The sequence below is a fragment of the Lepisosteus platostomus genome, chromosome 8, assembly GCF_059453375.1.
Source record: "Lepisosteus platostomus isolate fLepPlt1 chromosome 8, fLepPlt1.hap1, whole genome shotgun sequence".
Lineage (NCBI taxonomy): Eukaryota > Metazoa > Chordata > Actinopteri > Semionotiformes > Lepisosteidae > Lepisosteus > Lepisosteus platostomus.
This window is the reverse complement of record NC_142618.1, coordinates 4,749,858-4,774,972: the sequence shown is the minus strand read 5'-3', so window position 1 is coordinate 4,774,972 and position 25,115 is coordinate 4,749,858. Positions and strand designations below refer to the sequence as shown.

General features: G+C 39.4%; 1 protein-coding gene across 1 annotated transcript; it reads left to right on the top strand.

Annotated features, from left to right (window-relative positions):
- The first annotated feature begins 891 nt into the window (after window positions 1-891).
- Window positions 892-15,310, top strand: LOC148655542 (A-kinase anchor protein 7-like). Its single transcript, XM_088642120.1, has 7 exons — window positions 892-1,064; window positions 2,797-2,889; window positions 3,213-3,361; window positions 4,165-4,301; window positions 8,492-8,649; window positions 10,233-10,345; window positions 14,526-15,310. Exons 1-7 carry the CDS (start codon window positions 986-988, stop codon window positions 14,913-14,915), a joined length of 1,119 nt encoding a protein of 372 aa, XP_088498246.1. The 5' UTR covers window positions 892-985; the 3' UTR covers window positions 14,916-15,310.
- The last annotated feature ends 9,805 nt before the right edge of the window (window positions 15,311-25,115 follow it).

Here is a 25,115-nt window from a genome sequence, read left to right as displayed (position 1 = left end):
AAACATTAAAATGTTTTAGCTGAGGTTAAAACAGCTCAGTTTCATCCTGAAACTCCGCGTTAAACAAATCTGTCGCTGGAAATACCGACAGGAAGCATTTACCCATCGATTTTTCCGCTTCTTTCAATTCAATTCCCGGCAAGCAACAGCCACACAAGGCATTACTTCCCATAATCCTGAAACTCGGCAAACATGGTGCTAAATGACGATTACCAGCTTCACCGGGTACAAAAGCAGTTTCTTAACAGGTGCTTTGCCGAAACGTATGGAAGCGCATTGCAGGATTTCTTCCCTTGGTGGCAGCAGTGTGCCTCCGTTTAAATGATAGTTTAACTTAATAGCCGGATTTTACAAACATTTGCCCATTTAAATTGATAAAAGCAAGCTAACGTTGCTAACGAAGAAACTATCGAACTTTGTGTCTACCTGTAAACTGTCATGTTATAGGATAGCAACTAGCCGAAAGGATACACAAATCAGACATCCCAAATTTGACAATTTGATTTCGGGAAGGTCGTCCCTCCCGTGAAAACTTGGGGAAATAATTAAATAATTCGCTGATAGATACTCTAATATATATGCAATACACTATATATACTATAACTCACCAGTCCAGTTGAATAATCCCACTTTCTGTGCAAATTTGAGCAGATTCTCAGATGGCTCAAGGCCATATTATATAAACAACAATGCATACGGTGAATATAACTAAATCTATAATCGTCTCTCGAATGATATTGAATACAAATTGTAGCCGTTAAAACTTAAGAATCGTTTAAAGCAAGGGCCAATTATGAGTTTAACAATCAACGCTTAATTTTAATTGATATCACCTACAAGGTTAAATACCCACGTTTCTTCATTTTACTAAAATAGCTGTTAATAGCAAGTTAGATTCTTGTATCTTTCATTTCTGTTATTTTAATATGCAAATGTTGACTAATAACCTTCGTTTCTCAGGCATATCCTCCAAACACCTGAAAACATGACCAATAGTGACCCAGACACAAATTTATTTGAGAAACAAACAAAAGCTCTTGAGGACTGTTCAAAGGATCACGTTGGTGAGTTACAAGCATTGGCATGAGAATTATGAACGTCGTGATAACTGATCCGACAGTCGCACTCCTAGCTTGTGAAGCAAAAGAAGTTAAAACCTTACGGAAGCTTATTCGCAGAAGTTATTGGAATTTATGTATGTCCTGGCCGACTTTTTTTTTTTAAATAAAAACATTTGGGATAATTGATTTACTGGTGAGAACTAAGGGCTCATTTTGTCATTGTCGTCTTTATCGATATTATGATTGTAATACCAATGATCTTGCTGAATGTTGTGTATTTTGAACTACACCTACCAAGGTAGCTGTAGAATTTTAAATGTCTTTATGAGCAAAGTCATTTTCAATTTTAAGGTAGTTTGCTTACTGTATATGTGGCTACGTGACGTGTTGCGGAAACGTGTAAAACCTTTCCAATGAACGGTGGCATAAATCGAGTGTAAAAAGTCACCAAGGTACAAACTGGTTTTAACCCGCTTCTTTATGCTTTATACAGAGTTTTTTTTAATCACTTGATATTATTTTTTAATATCCGATTTTTTTTCTCTAGCCACACATTTTGCATATGAAAGTAGGCGATTTAGTTCTCCTGCTTTACTTTGTTCTCGTGCTTTGCTGGAATGCAGCTCAGGTTTGCCACTTCTGACTCACTACACTTGAACACAATACTCATCAGAAGAGCTGATGCAGTGAAGGATTTAATATCTACTGATCGCTGCTCTCATACGATAGGCCAGGGGTGTATAATCCAAGCAAGCTGTGATGATCCGCACGACTACTTATTTTTATTCCCCGTGAGCTCTTGATTTGTTGGTTGGGGATTCAGTCAAACCTTCATATTGAATCCTGAAACGGACAAGTGGCTTGACTGTAACCTTCGCGATTGTAAATTTAAACTAGTGCATTTTCCAAGTAAAAAAAGGCAGCGTCTAACACGTTCAGAAATGGAAAACGGAGCTGAACTGCAATCACTGTACCATTTTAGGCTTGAACTATCCAAGGGAGCTGGGCTGGAGCAAAACCCAACAGGTGCGTGGGTGAGCAGGACTAGGGGGAGGCGAGAATGTGTTTCTTTCGGGTTCAGCTCTTAATGACCTAAACCAGTTTATTAATGGCTTAAAGGGGACCAGTTTGCCAGCTCCTGCTAACCCCTGGGGTAATACTAATACTGCTTCAGCGACCCAGAAAGCCTGCAGATGTGCTGTCCCTCCAGCACTAGAGTTAGCGCCCCCTGCCTCCAGCCCAACTGTGTTGTTCAGGGCTCATGCTAATCCCACATTCACGTCACGCTTGCGCTGTTGAAACAGAAACATCTGTAGTCCCGGGCACATTAGTATTTTTTTTTTTTTGCTTCATACAGTAAAAGACAGAAACCCCCGAGTCATTATTTTTACATTTTCCAGCATGTTTAAATGTGAATACCAAGCGGACCATTAAGTTATTAGAGGACCATATAGATTCAATTTCAGAAATATCCTGTGTTGCTAGAGTGGTCTGAGCACTTCCTTTTAAAAAAAACTACCTTTGTTCTGACAGTAAATTTGCTTTCATCTTTCAATTGCTTTTCATTACTCACTAAAATGTAGCAATGGGATAACTCAATTACTGTACTTTTGAGTCCATGTGTATTCATGTTTTTGTGAATGGGAAATTTGGGATTTCCAGTTTAATATCTAGAGTTTATGGCTCTGTAAATGAAAAGCGCGGTTGCTTTAATAAAGTTTGTTTGCTCTTCCAGGACGCCACCAGAGTAATCTTCTTGAGCTCTGTCAGAAACAGCTTGCTGAGCTGCCGTTTCATAATGTTGATGACATCGCAGGTGTTTTTGAAAGTATGATTGGGGGGAAAAAAATATTTTTGTGCTTCTTATGAATCTCTTTGTGATGGAGAAAACAGTGACAGTTTTGACTATACAGTTTTCACTTGAGCTGATAGTTGCCTATAAGCGTTAGTATTTTAATTTTTGATTGTTTTGTTCTGCCTTATGTACTCCCTCAGCGGTTTTTAACATTTTCAGTGGCCTTAATTGTGCACATCATCATTTTCAGAGGCTTGTTGATTTCAAAGTAATGAAGAAGATCAAACTGAAATGTATTTGATTTTAATTATTTGAAATTCTGGGCTTAGTTTTTTTTTCTCTCCCTGTTTTGTTAGTCAAAGCCAAAAATGTTGTGATGTCCAGGTACAAAAAGAGGGGTTGTTACAGAAGTAACAAAATGATGGAAAACGGAAAAGAACGTGGACTAAAGTCGCAGTTACAGAGGCCTAATTACTTTGTTTCCATTCCAATCACAGACAAACAGGTAATGGGAATTTGTGCAGCAAAAATTCAAAGAAGCTCGTTTGAGACTGAAGGTTTACAGTTATTCATTTCGTTTTAGCTTTTAAAGTTTCCATCCCGTGTTTATTAGAACCACTGAGTCATGACTAATTCCAAATAGAAAGTCATTTATGTAACGTTGGAGCTCTGCTCATCTCCTTGTTAGCTACAGGTTGAATGGAACAGTCGTCACCTTTGCCCTCAGTGGCTCTCAAAGTGCTGATCAATTCAGCTTCCTGTTTGCTGGGGCTTCCTTCATGTACCAAGTGGGGCTCTGCCTTTGGGGCCTTTGCAGCTGGGCTGCTGTTGTTATGTAATCAATGCTTTAGTTTCATTAAAGATTTCAACTCGGCCTCGTCTCCCATCCACAGACAAGTGACAGTGCTATAACAAATCTGGGCGATATCAGGGATCTGGAGTTCTGTGTCAGATATTCATGTTGCAAAGGAGACCATGTCTGTGAAATATTTGTGGACTACATTTGCAAACCGTTCTGAAATGGTCATATGAGTGTAGCATTGCCTTGTTGGATTGTCAGATGTACAGTAAAAGTGATCTAAAAATCTAGGTTTATGAGGGGCGGTATTTCACGTACTGAACGTTTTGTAACCTCACATTTTTACAAAGTTAATTTGAATTGGTGTGCACTATTTTCAGTGCACTGAACGTGCATGTCCTGTAGCATGTTATACCAAATGCTGTTTATGCTAAGGGAAATCATTCCCTCTAGCTATTATATTTAACTTTTCATAGACATTTTGCCATTGGAAACTGATTTATGTCTAGGTTTTGAGCAAAATTGAAGAAATGCAGAAAGCTATGATTTCTAAGGAGAAGAGGCTTCACAAAGCACTGATTCCTTTGGAGAAGATGCATCTTACAGTAATTGTGGCCAACCTGAAGAATGAAGAGATGATCCAAAGGTAAGGAAGACCACCTTTATACACCGTGTTGCATTATTCATTTGTATTGGGACAATGTCATCCTGTATTTTCCAGCTCTTTTCCTGCTTTTTCTCCATTTGTATTGCAAATGACCCTGTACTGTACCTCACTGACCCAATCTACTATTTTGTGGTTGAAAGATGTGTTGAACGGTTACACACATCTAATGGGGAAACTTACTGTGTAAAAAAAAAAAATTATCGTATTACAGGTCTGTACTTTATAAATGTGTCCTATATTTCAGTGTCAAGCAGCGAAAATGTGTACTCAATTTTGGAATGGTAAAAATGGTCTTGATCTTTTACATCCTGTAAAAGATTTCATTGTCAGGGCAAATGTTATAATGTTCACAGTAATGTAATTCTCGGATGAGTAGCCTGGGGTTTTCAAATTAAAGCACAGGTTAGCCACGCTGGTCCTCTTGTGGATTTAGATCTTGCAATTATAAAATAATATTGTAACGACCGCGGGGTTCGCTACGGACTGGAGCAGGCGTAGGACTCAGGAGAAGGGGGTTAAACAACACATGTATTAACCAGAACCGGGGAAAGACACACACAGGGACAGGGGGTTACAGCGCTGCATGTGCACTAACACACACACACACACGAAGGAAGAGCCCCGCCTCCGCTCCACTCTATAGTCCTGTAGCCCTGCCCCCAGGCGCTCTTCCCAGCCCGCCTTGCGTGGGCATGGCTGGAGAGCCCAGGTGGCGCTATACTGTTAAATCAAAATGCTTTGCTAATCAATTGATTGTGAAATATTCAGTAAGCCTTTTCTAAGCCCCTTGCCTGCAAAATAACCAGTAATCAGTGACGTTTACACAGTTTACAGATTGCGTCTTGATGGAGATGCATGTCGGAGCCCACGCTTCTTTTTGCCTGCAGCAGATCGACTTCTGCCCGTGTTCTTTCAGCAGGGTTAGTCCCGAGTGTAGCCTGGGTTAAGCTTTTATGTTTTTCCTGATCGTTGTTAAAGTTTCTTGTGATGAGGCTGGACTCACGCAGAAAATGGGGCCAAGCACGTTCATTTCGTCTCTTAATTTTAAGGAAACATTTTCTGTAGATATGGAAAACTAATCTTTCTGCAAAATATTAATTATAAAAAAAGCTGTTATAGCGTTTTTTGTCTAAAATAAAACACTTTAAGCTTTAAAACATTAGAGCCTTCCTTATGGCGATATGCAGACTATTGTTCTCGCCAGGCATGAGACAGTAATAATATACTGTACGTGGATGCGAGATCAGTGCTGATGCACCTGAAAATTGTACTCGGGGGAACGCTTAAATATACTGTAACCAGGAGACTGGTTTCTCCTTTTGAGACCCAAAGTAGTAAACGGTGAACGAACATGAAAGTATTTTATTTTGAGGTAATGCAGGCTAACAGACGGCACTGAGACTGTAATTGACTAAAATTGACCTACTGCATGGTGCCTTTGATGTAGCTCAGCCTCTAAAAATTTATGAAAATACATCTTCTATTTTGCTGCCATTTGATCGATGTTCACACTTCTTCTAAAAAAAATCCTAATATGTAACTGTACTGCGATTTTGTTTTTTTTTTAAAAAAGCTAAGAGAATATTAATGGTTTTATTGGTGTGCATTTGGCTAGAAGCCTAACCAACAGGTTCATTTGTTATTAAATGTATTTTGTTTGTCACTTGAGAGTGTTATAAAGTGGAAATGAGTAGAGATTTCTTTTTTTAATGTAATACTTTGTGTTCGCAGCAGATCTGGTGGAGAAGAGAGAAAATACTTCAATTGAGTTCAGGTGGAATTTAGACAGACCCTGTTGTGGAGTTTTAACAGGACACTGTCGTGATCCCCCTACTCTAAAGACCATAGCCATGAGATATTTAAAGCACTCTGGACATCAGTTTAACATCCTCTCCAAAGGATGAATCTCCTACACTACGGTGTTCCTTGATTCCATGCTGGCGACTTGGCTCAGAAATTCTGGTCCAGAGAGAAATGCGTCACTGATACCACTTAAAAGAAACTTTTAATGTTGAAATAGCCAGATTTAATTTACACCTGCACTAGACCACTATATGATGTTATGAATACTTTAGGTTTACACCATGTTAGTCTCAATTTGCAGCTAATTCCATGGCTTAGGGTTGAAAGATCTTTCACCTTATACAGTAGTCAGTTATTCAGTATAATGGCAGAATTATTTTCTGTGGAATAAGAATCTAGCATTTTATATAGAGTTGTTCCAAACACATAACGATCTGCCCATCTTCACTAAATCAGTAACGTTAAGGCACAGTAACTGGCATGGTTATTGAATTGTACATTTGATCATGTGTAGGAGCACTAAGATTAATATTAATGCTTCATACAAGGCAGGGAACCGTACCATATGATCTAAAGGTACCTGATAAGTAGGGAAAAACCTTTCACAATTTGGTCTGATGAAGTACTAATTTGCGTACATTTGTGTTGGGTAGAGATCTAAACAGAGGAATAGGTAATTGAGTTTTTCTTAAATTCTGAAGACCAAAATAGACTTTGTGATGGAAATATCTTTGTGTGGGTTGCCAATAAGTATTCTTGCAATGTTTCTGCTATTACTAATCTCCAACATCACTGTGCTTAAAACAAAAAACAAACAAACCCAACAGTAGTTTGTAAGGGTCCCAGTTGAGTTTTCAACCGATTTCTTGCCTTCAATATTTAGTGAAGTCTGATTTCTGTTTGATAGACTATTTATATTATTACAGTTCCATTCATAATCTGTGATTCATACTGTTAATCAGACAGATACACTGATTTTTAATATTTTGCATGCTTAGCATACGGGGAAAGTGGTGTCAATTAAGAGTTATTAGTAATAAAACTCACTTCATGAATTTTCTAGGAGTGTGTGTTTAATCTATCATCTCATCCAAAAGTCCTTGTCCTGGATGAATAACAGTCCCACAGAAGACCAGCAATAAGTGGTAATTTAAATCACCTGGTATTGGTGTTGTTGCTCTAAAAATGGCTGGTGATTTGGAGAATTTGAAGTCTTTGGAATCTGAGAGGAGAGTTCTTTGTGCCTGGACACATCTGAAGACTCTGGCAGGATCTCAATTTTGACATGTGCACCAATTGCCAGTTCCAGACATGTCAGTAGATTAAAAACTGTGCCAAATATCATTTAAAGGCTTTCCTTTGGTAAAAACAGTTCAATGATATGGATTGCCTGTTGTGTTAAGATAAAAACAGGTTAGGGGAGTGTTCTGTGAACCTTTAAAAGGGTGTTAATTTTATCCATAGGTGCAAAAGAAGGAATTGCCTAACTGTTATGAAGACATGCTGTGACTGTCATTTTCATTATGCACTTTTCAGTGTCCTGGTTCTTGTGTCCCAGTGTGACATGCATGATGGAATTAAAGTCCCTTTTTATGTGCCTTTCTTGAAGTTAACTGCTTGAGTGAACACCTTATGCCTGCTGCTTTACTGTGCCCTGCCGAAGCATTGATTACCAGCCAGGAATAATGTTCACTTACTCTGGAGTCTCTACTCTTACTCTTTCATTTCACTTCAGTACAGTTTGTATGATTTACATTTTATATGTAGATGTTAAAATTTACATGCAGTTATCAGAATTAAAGTCCATAATGGCATTCCATCAGACCTCGAAAATCTGAATTAATCTTTAATGTTTTAACAATTTAAAGGCTCCAGGGTTTTTCTCAATTATTCTAAAGTGTCAATTCAGTGCACTGGCTATTGTTAAATTAAAATGGCAATTGATTTATTAATTACAGTCTCAATGCAATTGTTATTAATCAAGATAACCTTTGAAAATTCAAATTCAGCCATAAAGTAAAAGGGGTACAGTTAAAATAGTAATTTTTATTATTTTCTACTAAAATTATACTGTGGTGCTACTGTTATTTTATCCAGATTGTTACTGTTGGAATTATTTCATAAACCTTTGTGCATGATTTTTTTTTGTCTTGGCTAAAAACAAAGTAAGGTAGCTATTTAACAAAGTGCCATTCTTTAATGGCAGGATTGTTAAATTAAGAATGATGTTTAACTGCTGTTTCTGCACCCAGGGGAAATCATCTACAGCAGTTTTGATTCCTGCCTTTGCTGGCTTTTTGAAAGTGATGCACTCTGGCAGCCAAAGGTTCACTTGACTTTTTGCTCTAAATGGTTGCTCGGTGCAGGGCTGCAGACGCATTAAAGCAATGCAAAAATCAACTGGACATGATCTTGCTGGGCAGGCTGCCCCAGATGACATTTCATGGGATCGACCAGTTTAACAATAAAGTGGTCTACATCAAAATGACAGAGGAAGAGCATCCGGTACTCTGTCAAATGGCAGGTGAGTAAATGTGTTGAATACAGGTACTTGGAGGATGTTGGGGGGAAATTGGTGTTATGAATTGTCATTTTTGATCTGTCCAACTATACACCAACTGCCTTGCACACCTGTCTCTTACTTTCAACTGTTACCTTTCTTTTTTTTTTGGTGGGTTTGAATATTTTTATACAATAGCAACCTTTCCATTTTTTTATCATAGTATTTGTTTTTGCTTTGAGTAGGCTTGGTATAGGTGTGTACAGTATAGAACCCATTGCTTCTTTAAAATGTGTAATCATGACAGTTTGGAACAATGAGTTTGTGAAAACTGCGAAAGTCTCTTAAAACACTACTTGTACAGTGTACTGGAAGCGATTGTCCCTTAGTTATTTAAGTTTAACTCTATAACCGTAAACTGAATCCAGATTTGTTCAATTTGCTGCAGTTTCCCTGACTTCACAGTCATTTGTGTTTGCCTGTATTGACATGTAGAGAATATGGCTCAATAAGTGTTATTGTAGACAATTACAGTACGTCAAACCTCGTTTCAGATTTATTATAAAGGGTTTTTACAGGTGACACCTCTGATTGATAGACTTCCAGAACATGTAACAATAGCAGAAAGCCTAAAGATTTCTCTATACAGTAGCTCAATCCTGTATTGTAGTAAGCGTGTTTCATGCCATCTGGAGGTAATTTAAAAAACAGTGGTTAATTGAAGACGATACAGAGCCAGGTGCTCCTTTGACACCTTGGTGGTGGAGGGTTCTTAAATACATCCTCTTCATTCATCCTTGTCATCACACATTCGTAGTGATGCATCTGTGATTCAAAGAAATTTAAGTCATTGTCAGTCATTGAGACTTCCAATTTATATGAATTGGTTTCTTACATATCTGGTGTGATGTGATCCTGCACTTAACATGTATTTATACTGGAGCTCTATAGATAACTTTAGCAAAAGCTTTTTAATGAGCAGTGGTTTCTATGAGGTTAAACAATATCTTCATGCAAAATGGAGAACTATACAGACTTAATGAACAGTATATAGTAATGCATGAATTACTTCTTAATGGCAAGGGTACATTTTCTAATAGTAGATATTTTTGCTATGCATGTAACTATGGGCAAATATACAGTACAAAAAACAATTGGCTTACTGACTGGCTCCAGGTTGATAAATGTGCTTCTGTTCTAAATAAGTAAACTGACAAAACTCTTGCTTGAAATAAAAAGGATATATTATGTAATATACAAACAAAATATCTTCCTTGTTTTCATTCTTTACTTTCTATTTAAGATATCCTCTTTTGCGTTAACGTTGTGTGAACTCTTTCCCAGAAATGAGGAATATACTGTACTAGTTCTTCACTTCACTTTGGTGGTGATTAAAATGGAAGAAAATGTGTAAAATCCATTGCTGGTCAGTGACTGGTCAAAGAGGTGATATACAGTAAAATGATCAGTCTTTACTTATCCTCTTTGCTTTTATGTGTAGAGGTTCAAGGGTGGGTTAACAGCCATTATTTCATAGTTCAGTGAAAGTACAGTATGTTGCTTGAATCTAAAATCTAATCTGACTTTTTTTCTCTGATTTCTGCCAGAAACTGTGAAAACAACCTTTGAAGAGATGGGGGTTGATATCACCGGAAGCAAAGAGTTCAAACCTCATCTGACAGTTTTGAAGCTATCCAAAGCACCAGCACTCAGACATAGGGTAAACTACTTGAATCATTTGCAAGAACTTCGATGTCTGACTCTGAGAGCCAAGTGACGTGTGCATCTGGATTGGGGGATGTAATGACAATGGGACTGCCACTAGAGTCATTGAGGTGGCTTCAGTCACCGGGACTCACCTAACGGGAATAACACATTAGTCACTCATGACAGTGGATTGTGTTGGAATCTTCACATCGTTTGTGGGGCGTGACTTGCTGTTGGGAGTTTTTTTGTGGTGTCAGTAAAACCGTGGTTAGTATTCCCAGAACAGTGATTTCCAAACTTGGTCTTGTGGTAACATTGTGTCTTCGGGCCTTTTCTCCTGTCAGTTTCTCATTGCAGGCAAATTGATCTAAATTTCTAACTTGTTTACTTTCGGCTCTTGGCAAAACTGTGGTGGGCTTGTAATTGGTGTCAATGCTAGGTTATTTTCTGAGTTCAGAACTCCACTCGTTCAGGCATTAGCTGCTATGTAACCAATTAAACGTAAGTAGAAGGGAAAAGAGAATAGTTTTTTTCCCCTGTTTCTGTCTATATAAGCATTTTCTAATCTAAATATAACTAGTAAGTATGGTGATTTTTGCTTTTGTGGATTGTACAGAATTGACTTGATTATTGTAAGAAATAGAAGGGGTGCCCTCTTGTGGTTGATCTGGATTCAGTATTTGAAGAGCACTTCATGTTGAGAAGCACATTTCATGTTATTTCCAGTGTACTGGCATTGCAGAAAGGAAATATTGAAAGAACCAGTTCCATTTACAGTAAAATATCACCTTTTACTACAGTTTATGTTCCAGGTTTAAAGAAAAAATGCCTCTAGAGAGGTCATAACTGATGGCTTCTGTAATCCTTTTCCCTATAAAAGGCATCGTCCTCTTAAAAAAAAAAAAGTGATAATGATAAACCATATATCTTACAGTGCTTTTCAGGACGCAACCTCTCAGAGCCTTACCACAAAGCTCTCGAACAAAATAAATTATATATTCATGAATCAAGCCATTAAAAGCTGGACGGCTCATGAAAGTGCCGTCTTCAGAGAGGTATTGAAGATGCCGACTTTACCTGCAAGATCTTTTACAGGCTGGGGACCATTCCACAGCCCTGTGACGATAGAACAGGGGGTAATGTCTCCCAGCGTTCAGAGCGTTGGAATGCGGAGCTCAAAGAGGACCAGAGGTGTGTAGGGACTCAGCAGTTCACTAATGCCAACAGGGGTCAGACTGTTCAGCCCTTTACATGCGAGCAGTAATATTTGAAATATGATTCAGAAATCAGCTGGGAGCTAGTGCCGGAAAGCTACAATATGCTCCATCGTTTTAAAACGCTCTGAACTCCGTTTCCGGAGTCTTTTAGGACTGGGAATTGTCTGCAGCTCATTCCTTTCTCCGCACTTTCACCTCGCCATCATTTTGGTAGAGTTTTATCTGTCCAGGTGGCAGTGGGGAAGTTTTTCTTCACGGTTCCGATTTGCTTTTTCTATTGTCAACTGCGGTTGTTCTCCTCGCCCAGCCTGGGCGTTGCCGTTGGCTCGACACACCAGAGGTGTCCTCCTTTCGAGATACTCCATTGAGTTTGCCCTCCGGTTTGTGTGCTACAGTATGGTTTTGATTTTTCTCAACTCTTTCCTTTCATAGACAGTTCTATAGTTATGTTGGTTTAGGCCTATTGACTCGAAAGGCAGGCCTAAGGTAAGCGCAAAGGCTAATTCCAGCACTACACATGCCCAGCTCTTTTCTGCACACAGTTAGTGCAACAGGAATACTTCTGTTCACCTGAAATGTGGGGGATTGAACATGGTGTGCAATTGTTCTAAAATGGTAAAACATATAAGCACAGAAATAAATGGTGACATTCTGTACTTTTGACTCATTCGGCTTTTCCTTTCAAACCCGAATTGTTTGAGTAGGCACTGTAATTTGACTTTTGTTGGGGAATTTGAACTTGAGGAACAAGGTTTCATTTCATTACGATGTTGTGGGTGATAAGGAATCTAAGCCAAAGAAGCCTAACATGGCTCTCGACAATCTTAACAACTTTCGCCCCATCTCCAACTTACCCTTTCTCTCTAAAATTCTAGAACGTGCTGTCACACTTCAGTTACATAACCACCTCATGACAAACAACCTTTTCGAACCCCTCCGATCTGGCTTCCGTCAACTTCACAGCACAGAAACCGCCCTAGTCAAAGTCACCAACGATCTCCTAATAGCTTCTGATTCTGGTTCTCTTTCCATACTCATCCTTCTTGATCTCAGTGCTGCCTTTGACACTGTTGACCATAACATCTTGCTTTCTCGTCTCGAGACTGTGTTTGGAGTCTCTGACACTGCCCTCAAATGGTTTAAGTCTTACCTCACTGATCGCTGTCACTTTGTCTCTTTCAATGGGTACAGGTCTGAAATTGGTCTTGTCAAGTCTGGTGTCCCTCAGGGCTCAATACTGGGCCCCTTGCTCTTCAGCATTTACATGTTCCCACTTGGTCAGCTTTTAAGATCACATGGCCTCAGCTTTCATTTTTACGCTGACGATACTCAAATATACATCCATACCAAACCCGACACTGATGTGGCTGTCTCTATTCTATCAAATTGCATCTCTGACATAAAAATTTGGATGACTCAAAACTTCCTTCATCTTAACTGTGACAAGACTGAAGTCATGCTTATTGGTACCCCCCATCAACTTCGTAAAGCCAGTCCTGTAACCCTGTCTGTAGATGGCTCTGTACTTGAGCTCCAATCAAAATTGAAAAACCTTGGGGTTATATTCGATTCTGGCTTAACATTCGACCCACATGTACAGCATACTGTCAAAACATCTTTTTTTCACCTTAGAAATATCGCAAGACTACGCCCTATGCTATCATTAACTGTGGCTGAAAAGCTGATCAACATATTTGTATTCTCTCGAATTGACTACTGCAATGCTCTGCTCCCTGGGGTATCTAAATCTACTCTGAACAAGCTGCAGTATGTCCAAAATTCAGCAGCCAGAATCCTGACCAGATCTAGTGCAAGTGTTCACATTACTCCTATCCTGGAGTCCTTGCACTGGCTTCCGGTCAAATTCCGCGTAGACTTTAAAATCCTCATGCTCACCTACAAGGCTTTACATGGCTTGGCACCTCAATACCTGTCTGAACTTTTATCGCCCTACTCCCCACCTCGCAACCTCCGCTCTTCAAATTCTGCCCTCCTTACTGTCCCCCAAGCCCGTCTACATTGTATGGGCAACAGGGCCTTCTCCTGCTATGCCCCCAAGCTCTGGAACTCCTTGCCCAAGGATATTAGAGAGTCACCTTCTCTAAACTCCTTCAAATCCAGACTCAAAACCCTCCTTTTCAGAAAAGCCTTTACTTAACTGGTTCCATTCTTCACCCCTCTGCTCTTCTTAATACCATCTTCCACGGTCTCCTCTATTGTTATTGTTGTAATTATAATTGTGTCCTGTCTTGTGAAATTTTCTTATTTATTGTTGTAGTCTTCTTATTTATTGTTATTGTCATCCTGTAAAGCGCTTTGAGAAGCCACCTTTAAAGGCGCTATATAAAATAAAGTTTATTATTATTATTATTAAGCTTTTTTGATGCCTGGTGATCTTAGTCATTCCTCGGTCTTTGTTTATAAAGTAAGTGCATATTATAACAGTCATTAATGAATTATTCATTGGCATGCAAAAGGTAATGTTTCATCTGTAATTCTTTTTTTATGCAGCATTATGAGACTACTCATTTGTCTAAAGCCTACTTTAATCTTGTTGCTGGAGGGTCTCATGTAATCCTGAAATCGGCTCCTTTGTTGTTGTTGTTGTTTTTTTACTTTTTATGATTTGCCTTTGAAAATCAGATGTACAAAGTATTTCATTTTAAATACCTAAATCTTAAGAATGAGAGTTTGCTTTCACACACATCAATCTTTTGGGCATCACATCTGTAGACCTCAATTGCTAATGAAGAACTAGAGTCGGTGTTATTTTTAAGCAAAACCTTAAGGAGCAATTGTATGTGGACACGTTGACTTGAAATTGGCTTTTATTTTGGAAATGTGTAAAAAAATATATCCTAAACCATTGACCCATTCCCTGTGTGTAGGATTTCCAATGTTTTGTTTTTTTTTATAACACTCAAATGATTTTGAGATTGGAGTGCATTAAAACCATTTTTATTTGCATTCTCGTAGAGGATAAGGACAATTCTGTATGAAGAATATGAAGACGTCATGTTTGGCGCACAGACGTTGACTCGTATTGACCTCTGCTCAATGAGGAAGAAACAGGCCTCTGGTCATTACCACTGTGAGAGCTCGATTCTCTGGGATTCCTGTGGTGGAGGTGTTGGGGAATCGGGTCTTCCGGCCTCCGTGACGCCTCCCTGCGTGGCTGAAGAGGCGGACTCCACGCCCGATGTTCTCGCTCGAAGTCCGTGTGCAGAACGGGAATCTGCCCACGACTCGCCCCTGACGCCGACCGCGGAAAACCAAGATTCCTCCGCTGTCGAAAAAACGCGTGAAGGCGAGAACCTGGGCTCAGAGAAGACGGATGCAGCTTCTGTTGAAGCTGTTCCAGACTAAATCAAAACGACGAAACGCCTTAAGAAATTCAATTAGTTGGATCTAGTGATAATAAGATGCACGAAGTGAGTTTAATTTGTGATAAAGAGAATATTCAGTAAAATGACCATTTTCTTTTTGTGGAGGAAGAAAATCCAGAAAATATATAGGTTCTATATGCTTTTTAAGTTACTTCTGTATGTACATTGTTGCTCTTCGTTTGACAAAATGTGAGGGAATCATTTTGACATTTCAGTGAAGATAGTATCTTTTTTTTTGTATGTGCCACGAAGTGTAGCAGATGTGGTTGCATCATATTGATCAAAATATATATTTTAGAGAAGATGACAGTTTATTATAAATCTTTGTTTTCCTACAAGGGTTGTAGAAAATAAATGAATTTTGCCCAAGACCAATGCAGTTTGGTTATTCTTTCACAGATTCTGATATTTATGGAAAGGTGGTCATTGATTGATTTAAAAGGTTTAGTTATTTTTTTAATGGGAAAATAAATTCCTATATCTTTTAAAGTAAATTAGTTCATTTGACTACTTTTTTTTTCATGACTTTCTAAGTACGCAATTCATTTTCCACTTATTAATGGAGACTTTCTGACTTTAAAACCAAATTGAGAGATTAAACTACTTAACACATGTCTTAAGACCTGGTGCTGTGAGACTCTTTGCACTTCATTTCTGAGCTAATTAAAACGATAACTGCTAGATGGGAACATACCGTATACCTGTAGATCATGACAGGATGCACAGTCTCAAATTTTCTGATTTGTTCACTTCTATAAATGGGCATTTTCCAATAATTTGAACAGAGATTTTCCAACGACAACGGGGGTGGGAGAATTCATCTGGTTGTGAAAGGAGCTCCATGTCGGGCGAAGTGAACGTCAACAATGTTGGACGTGTATTATGTAGAGTCGCTGTCCTAAAGACAGACTAGTCTAGTGTTTGGTGACTCTTGCCGGCGTGCTGCTTTCATTTTTTTTTTTTACAAAATCAGGCTCCAAAGAGCAACTACTCATTTACTTTCGCTTTCGCTGGAAATCGCATTTCTTACATTAAATGCAGAGGTCGATTTTGATTCGGTATTCCCACCGCCTTCATGCAATGCCATATTTTTTCCAGTAGGTGGCACTGTAAGAAAAGCGGTTGCTGTGCTATTTATAGAAAGTTGCCATTAACCGCAAGACAAAGAGAATCCAGGGGTAATTGCGAGATTTATCAACTGAATTACTGCAATGTATATAGCATTTATTGGGGGGGGAAAACGTGTATTGTTAGTTTTGTGTACTGGAAGAAATAATGCAATTGTAACCATGAAAACCAACACCTTGAAAACACCCGTTAATTCCTATTTGTTATTCAGTGTGCCTGCTCTTTTCCTGCAGGGTGCGGGTTATGTATGACTTTCTAGAAAACCGACTGTTTTGTAACAGGCACACTGGGAATTCGGCTGTCATTGGTGATTATCTGAAAAGGTGGAAGAAGCAATTGTATGGATGTAGTTATATAAACAGATTCAGTTATTATATAAGTGGGAGGAAAGGCTACCAAGGGCTTTCGAGTGAATGCCTTTCTTCCGCCCTTGTTAATAATTTACAATGACACAATTACAGCTTTAAACGGGCTGTAAAATAATGTGGAGGCTTCGCTTTGTAAACTTGAAAGAAGATGAGTGTATAGGACTGAATTTGTAAAACCCTTGTATTTATTGTGGGATACTTTTAATGTATTCAAGCATAATATTGTAAAATATTCATACTCTAAATAGTAAGGCTGCATAAGAATGTAAAAATGGTATATTTCCTTTTCCATTTAATCTTTCCTATCTCATTGTGCTACCGTTAGCAGTAATTGCAGAGAGTCTTACAGGCACATTGCTTTTGTGAAAACTTTATTGCTAGAGTTGCATCAAATCTTTGCACTAAAACCTTGTCCTTAGTACTCTGTTGTGGATAATATGGTTATGTATTACATAATTTCTTAATATTTATTATATTCATTTTAATATTAAAATTACACTTTGTCAAATTCTTATTTATTAACAATGTTATATGAAAACGGGGATTTGCATCAAACTCCTAATAAATCAAATATTGTATGTCGTTGCTTCAATGTGTTAAGAAAATGTAGCAGCATAATCTTCTAGAGACAGTGTTACCCTTCTCCTGAGATTGCAGGGCTGAGAAAGACTCTCAACTGCAGTAAGTGCTGGCTGAAAACATCAAGGGCAGGTTAACAATTTCTGCAGGGTTTCACTGTGATTGTTGAAAAAATCACGGTAGATCTTTAATCCGTTTATTTGCAAGTTGTATTTTAATTTTAATGACTAAATAATTTAACATTCCACAGTTTGCTAGCTTGAACTCCCATCATCATCTTCTTTATTCCATTCTTGGTCTGTCTGTTCCCTGTACTCACAAAGCTTCATATTCTACTCTCTATGTTGCTCTCTCCCTCTATCTCCCACAGAACTGTAAGAAAGCTCCACCATGAAATATTTTCCTCTTTTACTTTTCCGAATGCACATAACCTATTGATGCAGCCTCCCTAACCGGACGTATGTCACGATGACTGTATTTTGATGCATATTAATTATTGCAGTCAAGTGAAGCGTTACGTGTTATTGTATTGTGAACAACAAGCACAGGTACAGTATTGAAGGGTGAAAGCCAAAGGAGAATGCTTACTTGCAACGACTGTATGTAGTTGTGTAGCTGTGTAGTAGTACAGTACTGTAGCTTGCCTCCAGAAATCAGACCTGAAGGTTGTAATGAAAATAGACCATTGCGTCTGCTGTGTCCCTAGGCAGAATGGTAGCAGTTTAGGATTTGAATGCAATGCAGGACCTGGGCGATTGAATAGAAAACAAAATCTCCATCTTTGTGATGAGTGTAAAGCTGGGATGTTGAGAAACTGAGAAAATGTTTTTAATCAAATACAGCAGGATATTGAAACAATTCCATTTCTGCACAGGAGGATTTGAAAGAAGGTGTGTTTTCATGCAGAGAGCGAAGGAGCAGTGGAAAAGGCGAAGTCTTGAAACATGTGTATCACTGGCAACTGTGTTCTGAAAAAGAGGAGGACCCAGCCCTCGTGTTACAGTTGAATGAGTTGAAGTTTCTTCTGGAAGCAGGATGGTTGTAACATTTGTTCATAATGTTACACAAATAATCCCAATCCCTCGCCATGCTAGTTCCTATTCCCAGTGTGCTTTCCCCCTCATTTCCCTTTCATATTTGCTGGTAGTACATGTGCTTCAAAACAAAAGAGGCGTACGTGAAAACGAGGTGACTCTATGTCCACTGAGTTCAGTCATTGCGTTCTTGTTTTTGTGGAGGAAGTCTAAGGTGTTGTGCCATATCATCGTTCGCATATTCTCTTATACTCCTCCACACGCCAGGGAAACATTCAAGTGATGCTTTTTAATTATTTACTGTGTATTTTCTGGGTTTAATTATTGAAGCACGTGCGTATTAAGCATATTCAATGTTTAGTGTTTAATTATTCTAATTATAGGGTTTTAAAATGTTTTCCTTCATCGTTATGTCATTTCTCTTCTCCTGTATAAAGGGGGGAGTTCCTCTGCTTCTGCTCTCTCTCTTGCTCCCACCTCTCCTCAGAGATCAACACACACCTGTAAACTACTGTATTAAAGGACAGTAAACCGTGGTGAGCCTGCAGGTCTTCTCACTGACACAGACAGGACTGGTGCAGTATCATGAGTGGTAATTCTCTATATGTGTTCGTGTAACAGCTAAAAAAGGGTTGCCTATGCTGTATGTAAGATTCAGGTTACATAAAAACCCAACTCTTACGTAACCCGGGGAGTGGGTGTACACTTAAAATGTTATTAAATGCAAGGAGATATTTCGGTATTTCTGTCAAATTACAATGAAACGAGATGACGAATATAAAGGCATAGAGTACTCAGTATTGGAATTATCTCTCCTGGCAGAGGAAATGACAGCCCCAGCCATAATTATGTTCATGGGGGGGTCTGGCAATCCTGACCTTACAGCCAGGACTCTCATTTCCTGAGCCGGCCAAGTGAACGTCACTTGTGAGGAATGAGCCAGGGAGCTGCTGCAAGGGTGAAGATGGAGTAGGGGGGGCTAGAAAATTGAGTTGTGCGCAGCAGGTGAGATTACAACTTTACCTCTCCTGGACCGTTCAACACCTTCACCCGGTTTCATTCTTTAGATATTATATTTTATATGATACCTTTTCCAAATGCTTTTAAAGTGTACCCATTTGTACCCAAATAGAAAGAAATGCAGCAATGTTCAGTGGCTATCGGATGCAAAAGAGCCTCTTCATTAAAGTACAACATCATCATCAGCTATCGCATTTCTTTTCCTCATATATTTTTTTATATTGTTTTAACAGCAGTAGTACCAACGTCTCATTTTTCATAAATGTGATATTAGAGCTCATAACAGATATGTGTATTTTCTTCCCTCCTGTTTGGTATTCCTGCATCCATGTTTACTGCTCAGTAACTGAATCCTACTGACTATACCATAAAGTAAGTTAGAAAGAATTTAAGTTAATAAGAATTTTCACGGAAAATGGAAATTTTCTGTATATTCAGCGCTCTGCAGGTGAATATTGAACAGTGACCCCTGGGAGGCAAGCAAGTATTTTTCAAACACGGTTCCGCCAGGAATGCATTCAGGATCTAGCATGGAAAATCTTCAACGTGCAACCCAATAAGAAAATTTCCACTGAATGGTCTTACGATTTTCATGGCCTCATCTAAATTTAGTACATTCGAAAGGTAACAAATAAGGAAGCCATTCAGCCTGTTTGGGAGTTAGTAATTCTTGAATTTCTTGAAAAAAGACAGCATATGTGAACAAAACAATACTGAATAACCTTGTATTCTTATGCTTTGTAGACAAGGTGAATAAATGTTAAGAGACCAATCAGACTTTTAATTCACTGAATCCTTGACACATTCTGTTTGATAGCAAATAGATAAATGTTCAGAAGTGAGAGTAGAACATATCACAGATTGAAAGTTTTTTTATTCCCTTGTCTGTTGAAAATAACGGAGCTTGATCTTGACATTCTGACTTTATAGCAGAGAACATTACAGCGTTTGTATCAAGTTTGCTTTACTTTTCCCTGTCAGCAGTCAGGATTTAGAGAGGCAAGAATCTGTCAGGATTCATTAAGCCATCAAATTGGTTTGTAATAGTGGCATTAACTCTCAATTTATATGTTTTTTCTCAGGAGCTGTTGATCTTTTTCTGCAAAGAAATGAATAAAGAGTAATTATTATGTGCATCTTATTGTACCAAGATGTAGAGACATTTATGCATAAAGTAATTATTCTTTATGCATGCAACTAGAGAACTGAAACACGTTGGTCTAAAAACATATAAATGTAAATTAAGTATTGTAAATATACTGAACTGACAACATGTTGCTTCCTTGTTCACTTTAATCCTTTAGTTCAATTTGTTTATTTTTTGTGCTTTCCTTAAAGTTTAATTTTCTATTTGCAGTTATGAAGTCAAGTCTGAAGATAATACAGTAGAGCCACAATTATCGGACCTTCCCTTATCTGACTTTCCATTTTATCTGACATGGCCAATCACCATAGCGTACAGTATATACTGTACACAATGGGTGCATAATATTGTAATGAATTCGGGTTCTTGGGCTTGTGCCCTCGCTGCTCCAGCCCCAGTTCGTCCCTCATCGCATTGGGCTTGCCGGTGGGCTTCAGCCCGGGCGGTCAACATCCCTGTTATGCGCAGGGGAAGGTGGTGCCGTCACTGCGCTGCAATAGGCTCATGCAACCTGTATGTCAGGTGGGGAGCTGCGTCAGCATGCGCAGTCTGCAAAGGAACAAGTAACAGGTTTATTCCCTGCTGAAAAGAGAAGAGAGAAAACACAACGTTTCGGCTGTGAAGCCTTCTTCAGGTGTGAGAAAGACAGGGCAGACAGCAAAGATTAAACAGCACAGAAGAACAAAAATTGGGAGAGGGGAGGAGAGGCCACTCAGGAAATGCAAAGTGCAGAAGGGTGAAGAAAGGTGTGAAGTCAAAACCTGCATGAGAATAGAGAAGATTACAGTTGGTCATTGAGTTGGTCATTTTATTTTACTTTTATTTTTTTGTTTTGTTCCATGTTAATTTTATTAGTTGTATTTGATTTGGAAACACTGATTATACCCATCGGTCATGCTAATAAAGCACCTTGAATTGAACTGTAATTGAGAGAAGGGGGAAGGTGTGGACCTAGTTTCAGGATGAGTTTAGTTTCTGTTGTCTTTCTGCTGTGGGAGTTGAGAAACCCTCCTTTAAGAACAGAGACAGAGAGATCAGTGTGATCATGGCCGTCTGAGATGAAATGAGAAACTATGGGCTTGGAAAAATCTTTAATCTTAACCGCCATAACAGATTTCTGAAGCGGTCTCCTAGTCTTCCGGTTTCCCCAATCTAGATAGCTGGGCATGTTTGCAGGAGATACAGTAAATAAGGTTGCTGGAGGAACAGGATGTTGTCTGGGTGATCCAGCATTGACCTGAGGGGCCCTGAATGAGCGTATTGTTAGATATGTATTTGCAGGTGACACAGAGAGTTCTGTTGCAGGGGAAGCTCAAGGGAGCTGTGAACCAGAAGTTTACGTAGATTGGGTGGTTGGCGTTATGAGATGGTTGGGTGGTTAGAAAAAAGGGTACCGATGGAGGATCGCCCTGTAAAATGGAGTAGCTGTTAATAATGGTCCAGGGGATAGAAAGTGTGTTGGAGTGGAAGGGAAGCACCAAAGGAATGAGGTTGCGAGTTCCTGGTCAAGTTGATGATCCGAGGGCTGTTTTTGGTCCGGGTGAGGGCCCTTTCGATAACATGGGTGGGGTATCCTCTGTCGATGAAAAAAGAATACATTTTGAGCGCTTGGTTCTGGAAATCCACATCATCACTGCGGAGTCGATGTAGCCTGAGGAACTGTGAAAAAGGGAGAGAGTTTTTGGTGTGAGTGGGATGAAAAGAGCTGTGCAGGAGATAGTTGTGTGAATCTGTCGGTTTGTCATAGACCGAGGATGAGAGTAGTGGATGGTTAACAAATACATTTATGTCTAGAAATGGAAGAGTGGTGGAAGTTATGTCAACTGTATATTTGAGGGACGGGTGAGTTAGTAAATTGATGCAGGAAGTGCTCTAGCTGGTCATGAGAGCATGTAGCAGCACCGCAGTCATCGATGTATCGCTTGTAGAGGTCAGGGACAAAGCCAGTATAGGTAGCAAAGAAACATTCTTCTACCCCGCCGATTGGCTTACCTGGGTCCCATCCTGGTCCCCATGGTGACTCCACTAACCTGCTGATAAAAAAGGTCATTAAATGAGAAGGCATTGAGAGTGTGAACCAGTTCCACAAGATGCACTAGAGTGTGGGTGGGTGAATCAAGCACTGTGCGTTTGTCTGGCATGTGCTTGAGGGCTGTAAGACCGTCACTGTGGGGAATGATGGTGTAGAGAGACGCCATGTACAGTATGTCGCCGTTTCGTTACAATATTTTGCCCAGTCCGATGCTGCTCTGTCTCTCCGTGTGTCACATACTGCCGTATGACGCATGACTACCATTGACGGAGCTTCGCTTGCTGACTTCGCGCTCGTGATGATTAATTTTCCTCCTGTATTTTCGAAGCGGCACGTTGAACAACAAGAGGAGGCAACTGCTACCGATGGCATGTTACTGAGAAGCTGGCCAGATCTTGCCCCAAGGAAGAGAAACACATCTGGGAAACAGATTCCAATAACCCATTTTTAAAAATAATTACTAACAATAGTTACAATACAGGAAACTGTATTGTACTTATTTTAGTATTATAGTAGATTAATAAACCAGATTTTGTACTTATACTTATTATTCCATTAATCTATGATTTGTCTACTCTGTTTCTGTATTGTCCGACATCCAACATTTTCAATTATCTGACATACAGTACTATCGGTCCCGCTTAGGTCGGAAAATCGGGACTCTACTGAATGACATATCTTTACTCTTACACACATCACCGCCTCCTCGATTTAGCTAGCTTCCTGTGATGACAGTAACACCACAGGGCATGATATCTGTATGAGTTTCTCACTAATGCATCCGGCAAACAGAAAGCCATTTGAGACTGCTTGTCACTAATGCATTCTAAACTGTAGATGCCTCTAATGCAGTGATGCCTGGCCCTGGACTTGGAAGAACACTCTCTGCAGTGTTTCTATTCCATCTGAGCTCCACATCTCCAGTGCTAATTGATGACTTATTGATCTGTTTGCTTGTTTAGATTTTTATTGAACTTGGCTCTTCTTCTCAGTCCCAAGTGTTAAAAATACCCTGCTTCGAGTGTACTGCACACAGAACTTTATCCACCTCAACTCGTTTGCAATTATTTTTGATGAAACAGCTCTTACTAGGTGATCAGCGGTACAACCTTCCGTCATGAGCATTATTATTCTTACATCCATACTTTCCTTATGCAGAGGTTCAGATGCAGAATGTGGACAGTCCAGAAACTCAGAGATGGGAACAGAGTTGGTACAAAATCCGTTTGACATTTTAAGAGCTGAAAACAAATGTAGAAAACTAAAATGAATGAATGAGCCATTGATTAGGCTCTTGCCTGTAGCAAAATCCAGAAGAAGACCCAGCCTGTATTGGAGACTGCAGAGAAGGCTTCAGCAGACCGGCAGGACAGATGACCGTCCAAGATCCGGTTGCCCTCGAATGACCACACCAGAGCAGGACCGACACATCAGACTGGTCCATCTGAGAGATCATTTCAGATCTGCCACCCGTACTGCGGCTGAACCTGCCAGCAGACACAATGCCCGCATCAGTGACCGGACAGTGAGGCTCCGTGCTGCTGGCCTTAGAGCAAGGCGACCTGTCAGAGGCCCTCTGCTCACAGCTCCTAGACCTCACACCCAACTGGCTTGGGCCAGACAGAGGCTGCGATGGACTCGTCAGCAGTGGCATCAGGTCCTCCTCACGGATGAGTCCCTCTTCAGCCTGTTCCACCCAGATGGGAGGGCCAGAGTGTGGAGGAGGAGGTGTTGCATTTCTTTTTTCCATCAATATATACATTTGCTTACCTAAAAAACTCATAAAGTTAACATAAAATGAAATGTGGACTTCAAAGCAGATTTACAATCCATACTCCAGGTACCTCTGTAATCTGCTAGTTGTATATTCATTTTGGTATTTGATCTGAAACTGATGAATACTGTGAATCCAGATTCCAGTTAATCTTTAGTTTTTGCTGACATTTACTGGGGCTTACCCTACCGTTCTTCAGTCTGAGCATTTAGGTTATTCAAAGTTTTAAAAATTGTGTATGCCTCACTCTGTAATTTGATATAGATTGTATGCATTAAGCGCATGAATGTAACTTATATTTAAATTTAAGTAGGAATTGACACGACATTTGTCACCTTAAAGGCAAATTTACACTTCATCAGCTTCAAGGATCAATGACAACCGTTAATGACAAGTGACAAATGGTTTTCCTATGTTACATTATTACACATTGAGACAATTAGTAGACTTAATGCTGACAATAAGAGAGAATAACTAAAGCATTAAATTATACTTTAACAAAGTAAATAAAAGTTTGTACAGTATACAGTATATACTGAGCATCATAAGAAGTGTATCACGTGTAACTGCAACATGTAAAGCAAGTTATTTATATCAGAAACATGACTTTCTTTTTTGTAGCAGGACCACTGTTATTTAACTGAGCAGACATGACATGCAAAATGCCAATTAATATCTGTCTGAGACAGGGTTGATAAGCTGTGGCTTTACTGTGAGTCACAGGCTAGTGGTGTGTGATGATTTATTGTTGGACGGAATACGGTCTGCAGATTGGAATTGCCCTTTAACTGGTCTGTACACAGTCTGCATCACTGCATCACCAACACCGACCTATTTAGATTGATCAACACAGTACCCCGATTCACTGTTCGAGAGAACTTAACTCCACTGCTAGTGAGTCCACCTGGGGTGTTACTCCAAAACACTAATGGCAACAAAACATGGTTCTCCTGTGGATGAAAGGAATAGTTTCCTGTTTTCTTTCTTGATTTTCTACGGGCTTGATATCCAATCAACACTCTCGTTGACACCGAAAAATTATTCCAGGGTATCACAGTAGTCAAGATGGATCAATAAATTAAAATAACGACTAAAACATCT